Genomic DNA, 11,492 nt, shown 5'->3' with positions numbered 1-11,492 from the left:
TTCCACAATACATACCACACAAAAAAATTCTCCTCCAGATCTTTCAAAAGAGTAACTTCCATATCGTATTGTGATGGATTCAAAGAAAGAGGATGTAGCATCTGCACCTACCAGCCCAGAATCCAGGAGGACAAGGAGCAATGGCAAGGGGAAAAACATTGCTGAGGCTGCTCCCCCTTCTGTAACTGTAGTTTCCACAAAAGCTACCCCATCCCCAAGGGGGGGATGGAAAAAGGGTGTCGCTATCCTAGATTTCATCCTTAGGCTCGGAGCCATTGGTTCTGCTATAGGTGCTGCTGCCATCATGGGGAACAGTGAACAGATTCTTCCATTCTTCACCCAGTTCTTTCAGTTTCATGTTCAATGGGATGATTTTCCAATGTTTCAGTAAGTTTATGTTCAACAACAAAGATGAGGTCCAATTTCGGATGTCACCAAACATTTTCTCGTGATTAGAGCTAATGCAAATGCTATGTCACTATATGTATACTCCTTTTCTAGCACACAAATATACACACATAAATGAGCTCACAAATAGTTACACTAATTAGAAGCAAACACCATCCTTTTATTTTGGTCACATGCAGGTTTTTTGTATTTGCAAATGGAGGAGCAGCTGTATTCCTCATCCTATCACTGCCATTTTCAATTGTCTGCATTGTTCGGCCTTTTGCAACGGGGCCAAGGCTTCTACTGGCTATCATAGACATTGTAAGCTTGAATTGAGTATGAGTAGAGATAATGCATTGACCAGCATGTTTTTTCTAACAATCACCTCACTCAATAATACTTACTAGAAAAAGATTTGACTACACCATTGCAGTTTTCAATGGCTTTGGTCATGGCAGCTGCTTCAGCTGCTGCTGCTGTTGTCTACTTAGCGCACAATGGGAGCCAAGATGCCAATTGGATCGCCATTTGTCAGCAGTTCACTGACTTCTGTCAGGTTACTAGTGAGGCTGTGGTGGCTTCTTTTGTTGCAGCGGTTCTCTTAATTTGCTTGATTGTGGTGTCCTCTGTGGCTCTCAAAAGGGGTTGAAAAGAGAAATTGGATGGTAATGGTGGTGCTTCATAGAAGTTTCTCTTATATAATGTTATTGTAAAGTTGCAAGAGTTTGAGGTGTAAGTGATGTGTGTTGCATTAAAGTGAAAAATCATGTTGAAGTCTCTGGTTCCAACGAGCAATGAAATCTTCATACACTTAAATAAATTATTATTTTATTATAATATAATATTTTATTTTAAAAAATAGTTATCAAACAAACTTTATTCTTTAAAAAAACTTTTTTCTTAAGGTTATTAGTCACACCATCTATTCTTATTTTCTTTTATTAAGACTCATAAAACAAGAGAAAAATAGATTCAAATGCACTTAATTTATTTATTTAACAAGTATGGCGTCTAAAACTTGATGACTTTTTACGGCAAGTGCACCACGTTTGTCAGAAGTAATAATTGTCCCTAAGGACGGATATCGATCCCTCGCACAATTATAAGAAAACTTAGAACGAAGCTCAGGGGTATAATAACACATTTCAAGTCTATTCCTAGAACTCAAATATGTTAAGTATTGTTGTTTAGGTCTGAACCCTAAAAATACCTCCTGGTCAGATTTAAGATTTTCAATTTGTCACGGAAAATTAAAAGTAAAACAACAATACCAATCATCAATCAAGAACTAAATATTAATATATAAATATATAAGATATCACCTAAATACACATATACACCAGAGTTTGAACAGATTACTCACAATCACAAGACGTAGAATTAGCCACGCATACTTCTAGCACCTTCCATTCTTCCAATTGGGTTACAATTCACAATTCACTCTGGTGTTTTCCTCTCAATCTGGTTGAGCCTCTAGCCCTCTATTTATCCTAGGTTTATAGGGGTTAGGTTGTTTATTGTGTCGCGCTAATGGACTAAATGATAAAACATAAAAAAAAAGGTCCAATCTTTCTTTGCATCTTTTTCCAGTCTGGGACCTTCCATCTTTATCTTTTTTGCTCAAATCATTCATTTTTAATCCAAATCTCAAATCTCCAATCTTTCTTGCAAATCTGCACTTAACACCACCAATCGTACAAAATATAAAAAGGTATAAATTCATAAATTAGATATTATTTTATATATAAATTAACAATAAATCCTCATAAATACCTATATTTTAATATGAAATTAGCAATAAATTCTCATAAATTAGACACTTATCACTCTAAAGCTGTAAAAAAATATATGCCCTACAAAGATTATAAATAAAGTATCTATTTATCCAAGAATATGTAATATCTTAGAGTAAAAAAATATATGCCTTACAAAGATTATAAATAAAGTATCTATTTATCCAAGAATATGTAATATCGGTTCATTTATGAAATGGGTAATTTTCTTTCAAATATGTAAATTTTAAAACTTTTACATAAATGAATAAATTGTGCCTTGAAACACAACTTCTATATAAAAAATATGCCTCGAAGGACAACTTAGTTTCTGGTAAATATTCCATTAAGAAGTTGTGCTCCAAAAGCTTTCTATTGTTTTTTACTTTTTTAATTATTTTTAGAAAAGCCGTACTCATAAGTACAACCTTAATTTTTTTTAGAATTCGTGCTTAAATGCACTGTTTTTTTTAAAAGTCGTATGTGTTAACACAATTTCAGTTTTTTATAATTTTTTCTAAAATCGTGCTATCATGCATATTTTTTTTACTGTTTTCTATAAATTGTTTTTTAATTAATGTTTGTTTTCTTTTTAACTTAAATGTTTCTTTTGATTTTTTTAAATTTTAAATTAGTATTTATATTTTGTTCTTATTAGATTTGGTGTTGGACCTTCCAAATTGTTGGTAAAGATTTAATTTCTTCTTAAAAAAATTGTTGAACTTTATTATTAAAGATTGAGTGTGAGTCCACATGCACAAGATTATAGAGAAATGAACTTTGACAACTATGAGAGTTGTATATAACTTTTGATGTGATGAATTTAGATATAAATATATATAATAAAGGGTAAATTTGTAATTAAATGATATGAAAAAATATTAAAATAATATTATTGAGGGTTGTAATGTGGTTGTATAAAAATTATGGATTGTCCATATATCATTACTCAAGATTATATGACGTTCAAGTCAATAAAAATATAATACTTTCTAAGTGATGAGTTAATAAGTATTGAGTAAGTGAGTAAGTTGGGAGTACTTTCTTGAATTTGTATTTATAGATAATAAAAGTTTGACATGTGTTTCTATAATCACATAGGTAGGATGTCGAGTTTGATAGATACATTCTGATATTTATGGTAATTCAAAGTATATCTCTATCTTTAAGTGATTACTATGTTTGTTATACTAGTTTGTAAGTGATTAATATAATAGAAATATTAACAACCCGACTTTTACGAATCGAAAGATATCCATAATATCAATTGGATATTAATAACCCATATTGGTGGATTGGGTAGTACATATCTAATGTAATTTGTAAAATTAAAATAATAAAATTTTACAAAATAAATGAAAATGTTTAACACCTAAGAAAGTTAGTAAGATAATTAATTTTGAACAATTATACAAAGTTAGTAAGATAAAGAAGTATTTGTTTATAAGATCTAATGTCATAAGTTGATGTTCTAGTTTGTTTTCTAGATTTTCATTATTGTGACTTAACTGGTATAACAATTTTAGTTTAGACATTTTCATCATCATTAATCAATAGTACAAATTTATGGTGGTTGAATCAAAGTCAGACAGATATGTAGCACATAGCATATGTTATCACAACAAATGTCAATGGATAATATGAGCATCGTTTAGCAAAATTTGAGATCAATAGGTGATAAAAAAACAGAATCATCCCATACTTGTTTGTCAACCACTCTATTTTAAAGTTCCCAAAATCTAGATTCCATCCATATTACTATAATTATTTTAAATTTAGCAAAAGTGAATCCTTTCATCCTCATCAAAAGTTTATTTGTAGTAATTAAAAATCGTCATGGTTATTTTGTGATTATGGAAAAACATGGATTGTTAAACAAAAAAAAATATTGCGATGGAGTTTGGCGATTGAGAGGTTTTTTATCTTCCAAGATGGACACTAGTTGTACAAGAAAGTCTTCCCAAAAAAATTGTACAATATATTGGTTCTCCTCATGTTATTTATCATGTTCAAGACACTTCATATTGTATTATAAAATGTGTTTTTAGGTTATTGAAAGCATGCGTAGAAGAATTCAATTATTGCAAGTTGTTTGTTCAGGTTGATGACACTTGAGCGAAAAATATCATTCGACTTATTAAGTGTTATTGTTTTCAATTACAATAAAAACATATTTCCATTAGTCTTTGTAATTATTTAAGGTGACATAAAGAAAATTTTGATTTTATTCTTCCCGTTGTTGCGCTAATATGTCACACTTCAATCAAATTTATCTAATTGTCTAATTGTCATTACTATATGAAAAAGTTAAATATGAGTTATACTACACTTAGTAATTTAGAACTTTTATACAAGCTTTTATTTTTAGTTTATTTAAATTTAAATTTCTTGGTATGACTAAAGTAATAACAAGTCACTAAATTTTTTTTTGTTAATTACCTCAACACACCCATACAATAATAAAAAAAGAATGTGAATAAACGGAAAAAGAGACATTAATCCATACTCTGAGTATTAAATAAAAATATAAATACTTAATAAAGTATTATTACATTAAAATATCAATTAAAAAAACGATAAAGTATATGTATAGTTTAAGAAAAAGATTTAGAAGATTGATATTCTGAAAAATTAATTTCTCTCATAAAATAGAGAAAATATTAATTTTAAAAGTGTTTAGTTTATTACAAAATGTCATAATTAATAAGCATTTTAAGATTATTTGCTTCATATATTTGATCACACATTTTTATATTTTATTTTTATCGCAAACTTTGTACTATTGTAGTATGTGTAGGTATTTATAACTATTAATAAAAATGACTTTTTTTTTATAAATGCATGACACATTTAGCGAGCATTTGTAATTATTATTTTAATTTAATTAACTATTTACAATAAAAAGAATATTTATTTTATAATTACTTTTATAAATTTTAGTAAAAAAGTATTTTAATAATTACGATAAAAAAATCATTTTATCTTTTGTTATCGTAATAAAAAGATAAAAAGATGGACAAACACACGTATACTGATGTGTTGCTCATAGTGTATATAAGGAGAGTACACACTTAATATTTCTATTTTATTTTTAATTGTTTTATAATATAGTGGTGACTTTCAAATATTTATGATAAAATATGTTTGTTATTAAATTTAAATCTTCTCTTATGTGAAACATATATATATATAGAGAAATATATATTATGCTTTGTAATTATATTTGTAAATTTATCATATATTGATTAAAAAGTTATTATAATATGATAATATTATATAAAAAAAATATTTAAAAAATGTAGATACACGGACAATGTTGGTAGGTTTGACAAACTGGCATGACAGACTGTATTGGTCAAGTCCGACTTGTTTAATCTACCAACTCGATATGTCACATAAGAGGTGGGGCAAACCAACCCATCAATCTTTATATTTTGCACTTTTAGAAAGAAATCTCATGTTTTTGAAATTAAAATTGGTAGTTGTCAGTGTTTTATATAAAAATTTATTTACATTACTTTTTGTATACATCATTTTATTCATTGAATTATTCATAAGATTTATTTTGTTTTTTTAAGCATTAAACATTCTTTGATTAGGATATTAAAGTTTGATTCAATTTTATTTTTCTTTCTTGCATTTTTATTGTCTAGAAAGTGATATCAATAACTACAACAAAATAAATAGATCTAAAACAAACAAAAATGAAAAAAAAAATTTGAAAAATGATAGGTCAACTCGTCGGCCCACTCTAAAATAGGACAAATTATCAATTTCAGTCCGTATAACCTTGACAAACAAAACGGTGAGATTCCCGGTTTGCTACCCCTAGATGTAGTCATGTGCTTCCATTGGTAAATATATAATATAAATATGTTAAAAAATAATATTTATTTCTTGCAAATTTCTATTATACTGTTTAAACCAATTTAATTGAATTATAAATAAAATCTGAAATAATTATATGAGAGGATTTGTTTTTGTTGTGAGATTTATATAAGAATATAAAATTTATGCGTATGGATTAGTTAGAAGGTTTATTTTGTCATTTAGCAAGGATTTTCTTTGGGAAGAAGCTGAGTCTGATCGACTCAACCTCAACCTTCTTCTCCTGCATTGTGTTGTGCTCTCTCTCAAGGTTTCAGAGACGCAGAGACCCTAACCTCTAATTTCTAGGGTTTGGTACAGATACAACAACCGAAAATGTCTCAGAATGGGAAGCTGATGCCAAATCTAGACCAGCACAGCACCAAGCTTCTCAATCTCACTGTTCTCCAACGAATCGACCCCTTCGTTGAAGAAATTCTCATCACCGCAGCACATGTCACCTTCTACGAGTTCAACATCGACCTCAGCCAATGGGTTCGTTCGCTCTCTCAAACTTTTTTTCTATCATTTTTACTTTTTCATTCCATTCTCATCGCTCTGATTGCTTTGCAGAGTCGCAAGGACGTTGAAGGATCTCTCTTCGTTGTCAAGAGGTTCGTTTACTTTTCCTCCTTTTAGTATTCTTGATATCTCGCGATTCATTGCTTCAACGATCCAGGTGTTTGGATTCGAGGTTTATCTCGTGTTTATGCCTTTGTTTAATTTCAGGAACACACAACCTCGATTTCAGTTTATTGTGATGAACCGTCGCAATACTGGTTAGTGACTCAATCTGCTTTTGCTTGTTGCTATTTTGTTTAAGAAATGGGAAATCAAATGGTATTTGTTGGAAGCTGGCGTATTGTGCAATTGATCTTCGTTGATAATATCAATCTGTGACACTTGATAATACGGTTTTTGGGTTTGGTTTTGAAAAATTCATGTATTAAGTGCTTGCTATTTTATTCCTCTATATTTTATCAAGGCAATATATAATATGGTTATAGTAAGTGGGTGTGCTTTTAACCTTAAAATTATAATTGGGGCTGGGGTATTGGCTATCGGCAGACATTGCGCACAGCAACTTGCACTCAATCTTGTGAGTATTACGAATTAGTAATTGTGTAAACTGTAAATGTCTTCTAACCTGTTTTTAAGGATGGAATATGGTATATAATGTGTTGACTGTTGATACTTTGTGGTAGAGAACTGCCTAATGTCATTGCATGTAACTTGCATTTCGCCCTTTTCCATGATGGCATAAGCAGAGAATTTAGTGGAGAATCTCTTGGGGGATTTCGAGTATGAAGTTCAGGTGCCATATCTTCTCTATAGAAACGCTGCTCAAGAAGTGAATGGTATCTGGTTCTATAATCCACGTGAATGTGAAGAGGTTGCTAATCTTTTTAGCAGGTATTGATTGCTCTTAGTATGTATTTAATTATGAAATTGCTATGTTCTCCTCTGATTTTTTTCATAATGCTAAATTGTCAAATTTTGTCATTTTTAGTGATTCTGATTAATTAAGGGGGTATTTTGCATGTTTGGATTCCTTTATTTTGCGATAAAATATGAGAGTTTTTGAAAGAGGAAAAGAGAATTATTTTTCCCAATGTATTAAGCAAATTCCTCATACTTGTGTGTTGCTTCTAAACTTGATGGAATGTAAAGTTTAGATTGATTTTGTGGGGGGGGGGGGGGGGGGGAGAACATTTGTAATAGATAAGCCATAATTTTCCTGTCTTTTTTGAAAGTCAAACACTGATGTACCTGTTAATGAGGAGAAAAGAAGAACATATTGGGCTGAAACTTATGACGCTGATAACGAAGTCCATTTTATATAAAATTTATTGTAATTAATGCAAATAATTATAGGAGATTTTATTCATATATACATGATATGATATGCCAATAGTTCAGATTCTAATAAATCTGATGCTAATGAGATATCCCTATACTTATAACGATCCTAATTAAATGAGGGAACTAATCATAAAATTTAAAAGAAGAATAAAGCCTAAGAGATCATCTAGGATACTGTAAAATATTCTAAGGTAGGTAATATAATTAGACATTTCTCATATTTGTAGGGTTACCTATTAGGTATGGAATTGGTCAACTCTCCCCATGCCAGTTCCTAATGGATGATTAATTCAACGCAGGGGTTCCTAACCAAAATATGATGTTTTGTATGATGGTCAAGTTCATTTTTTCTTGCATCCGTTGAATCCTTGAAAGAATCCTGAAATTAGTTAACGATATACTGCTGATAACATATAAGCTATGTGCAACAATTACCTTTAGTTCTGTTTGCTTCGCTAATGTTCACAACATTGGACATATGCAAAGAACGGGAAAACAAAGATTTAACTAGCAGCTTCATCCAATGGCTTTAGTTGTTGATCTTTAGCATAGAGACCTAGATTTGTTGGAATTTGTAAAAAAATCATGTATCCATACAATTCATATATATTTGTCTAATTTTCAGGATCCTTAATGCATATGCCAAGGTTCCACCAAAGTCAAAGGTTTCTTCTACGAAGAGGTAATAATATGCTCCTAACTGGTTAAGTGACTCTGTGCCAGCATCTGCCTGCTCCCCTTAGATTTTTTTTTTTTTTTTTAAATTCTAGTTCATTTATCTTTTCTGAAAATGTAATCATATCCATGCTCCTTTCAAATTCCTTGGATTTGAAAAGTGATCTTGATGTATATGTTTTATCTCGAGCATTTTGTTGCGTGAAAGTAATTTGGAAAGAAAGGTGGTAGCCAGTGAAAGATGAAGCACATGAGATAGGGACAAGAAAGAGCATGTAACATAAATTCATTCAGTAGCACATAAATAATGAATGAATTAATGTGGCATATGATGAGCATAATTGTAGTATACATGTTGATAAATAATGATGCAACTTACACCTAGTTACGTTATCATATAATTATACTGTATTTTGGTTGGGAAAGGCAATAAGTACCTCTATTTTCCCATTATTCTTTTTGTTTTTATAAAATTGTATACAATGCTATTCCGCAGGATTATGGTTTTGCCTTTAATCTAGTGCACTACCCATGCCTGTTTCAAGGGCATTTGCATTGTTCCTACCTTTGATGTAGAAATACTGGGCAGCATTGTTGCTTTCTTAGTTTTGTTCTTTTTTTTAGCTAGCACTCCTTAGACATTACTCATTAGCCATTTATTTTTGCACGCAGTATACTTTGAATCTGAGTAAAATAGGTTCTGCTTATACTTGTTGCAGTGAGTTTGAGGAGCTAGAAGCAGTACCAACTATGGCAGTTATGGATGGTCCTCTTGAGCCACCATCATCTGCTACTTCCAATGCGGTTGATGTTCCTGATGATCCATCCTTTGTAAATTTCTTCAGTGTATGTACCACTGTTAGTGATGTTATTTGCTTCTAATACATGTTATTCTGATATCTCAATCCATTCATTTATTTCTAAACTTTCTTGACAAGTAAATGTGATGGCATTCGTTCGGTGGAGTTGGATAATTGCATGTGTGCTTAGCATGATTTTGTCCTTTGGTTACCAGTACCTGTGTGCTTCTTTTTTAATCATTTAATATATTGATATATAGCAGTTTCAGCTATATCCTAACAGTCTTTTCTTGCTAGTTTCTGTTGGAGAACTAAGGAAATGAATTTAAATTTCTGTTGACATAGAACTATAAAACTTTGGCTTATTCCATCTGTAGTTTTGAATTATTATTTCACTATATGGTTCAATTTTAGTATCTCAGGTATTATAAGATATCCAATTTTACATTTATCTTTTGAAAAGCGGTGGCTCAATTGACAAAAAGGAATAGTAGCCCCGCAAACTAACTATGAATTCCCGAGCAATTCTCAACTTTTCAGTGGTTTCTTTGCTACACTAATATAGACACTTAGAACATCATTTAGCTTTCAAATTTTCAGCCTATTCCTTGCTGAATTGTAACTTTGGTGCTTCACTTATGATTATTTACCTATTCAAATTGACATTGCAAAGATTGTTTGATACGATAAGTTCAATATTTTGTAAATGAGTTCTGATAATGAGAATGGTTTTTTCCTGACACTTTATTATTGCAGGCAGCCATGGCTATTGGGAATACTTCAAATGTTCCAATTACTGGCCAACCTTACCAGTCCTCTGCTACAATTTCTTCATCTTCAGTGCAAACTCATGCTGCTACACCTACTGTGCCAACCTTACAGATACCGCCGCTTTCAGCATCTACTCCTCCAATACCCCATCATGATGCTCCTGAATCCATTAGCAGTAACCGAACCACAAAACTTGTGAAACCTTCTTTTTTCGCCCCTCCCCCTTCTTCAGCAATGATGATACCCCCAGCATCTTCATCCACACCTACTGCCCCTCCACTTCATCCGGCTGTTAATGTACAACGTCCTTATGGTGCTCCACTGCTACAGCCATTTCCACCACCAAATCCACCACCATCACTTGCTCCTGCTCCCTCTCCAAACTACAGTCCAGTTATTTCTAGAGAAAAGGTTCGAGAGGCTCTTCTGGTGCTTGTTCAGGTTAGTCTACTTGCTTGGTGATTGTGTGTATTCTCCGTAGGGAATACAGTCATCTTAAATGGCTGTCAGGAAGTAGATAATTTTGTATGATCCAGTCATTCTATTTCCTACCAAGGAAAATTACTATTATACTAATTTTTTATTTTTTTTTTGGCTGTGGTAGGACAATCAATTCATTGATATGGTTTATAGAGCGCTGCTGAATGCTCATCAATCATGACTTTCAAGAGGTTTTTAATTAGCATCTCACTGGATGAATTGTTTTTTGGGCTGAATTACATTTGCTATAATTTTTAGGCCAGGCTATATTATGTCCTGAACTTTGAAATGTTTCAGTCATTTTCGATTTGTAAAATTGGTTGTGCTTTGTGGTTACCATTTTGATCTAGCTAGTTTCCTATATGTCACAGTTTTTTAGAGAAGACATTGCAATTTAACTGCCATATCAATTGTAGTGGCTGACGTGACAGGAAATGGTGGGGTCCAGATGAATGGTTAGCAATTCAGAACTGATTTCACAAATATGTTGATAGATTGAAACAAATCACCAATTTGTGTAGGGGGTGCAAAGGTTATTATTGAGCCTTGTTTATTGTGTATTTTATTAAATTGTTATATCAAGAAGATGTTGTATAGCAAGCACCATTGGTCAGTGTTTCAAAGAAAATGAACTGCTGCATAATTCAAGTATATATATAATCAGCCCTATCTTTTTGATGGATTACGAGTAGCTGAGAACAATTCTTCTGATATAACAAATCAGCTCCTGTTTCCTCACCGTATTGTAATATTTTTAGGTCAATCAACCAGTCAGTAGTGGTAGACTCACTTCAAAATGATTACTTCATCACTTCGTTTAGGTAGATAACTTTTGGCTGATACTGAATAATTCAAGCTTACGCATGTTTTTTAA

At 31.5% G+C, this 11,492-nt stretch overlaps 2 protein-coding genes across 2 annotated transcripts; both read left to right on the top strand.

Annotated features, from left to right (window-relative positions):
- Window positions 1-1,164, top strand: LOC137834520 (casparian strip membrane protein 3). Its single transcript, XM_068642548.1, has 3 exons — window positions 1-387; window positions 588-711; window positions 824-1,164. Exons 1-3 carry the CDS (start codon window positions 74-76, stop codon window positions 1,037-1,039), a joined length of 654 nt encoding a protein of 217 aa, XP_068498649.1. The 5' UTR covers window positions 1-73; the 3' UTR covers window positions 1,040-1,164.
- Window positions 1,165-6,130: 4,966 nt separating this feature from the next.
- LOC137835617 (mRNA-decapping enzyme-like protein) lies at window positions 6,131-11,303 on the top strand. Its single transcript, XM_068644204.1, has 8 exons — window positions 6,131-6,524; window positions 6,603-6,643; window positions 6,759-6,808; window positions 7,298-7,442; window positions 8,518-8,574; window positions 9,287-9,413; window positions 10,124-10,579; window positions 10,743-11,303. The coding sequence occupies exons 1-8, from the start codon at window positions 6,366-6,368 to the stop codon at window positions 10,797-10,799; spliced, it is 1,092 nt and encodes a 363-aa protein (XP_068500305.1). The 5' UTR covers window positions 6,131-6,365; the 3' UTR covers window positions 10,800-11,303.
- Window positions 11,304-11,492: the final 189 nt, after the last annotated feature.

Source organism: Phaseolus vulgaris, chromosome 5 (genome assembly GCF_000499845.2).
Source record: "Phaseolus vulgaris cultivar G19833 chromosome 5, P. vulgaris v2.0, whole genome shotgun sequence".
Classification (NCBI taxonomy): domain Eukaryota; kingdom Viridiplantae; phylum Streptophyta; class Magnoliopsida; order Fabales; family Fabaceae; genus Phaseolus; species Phaseolus vulgaris.
This window is presented reverse-complemented; position numbering and strand designations above follow the sequence as displayed.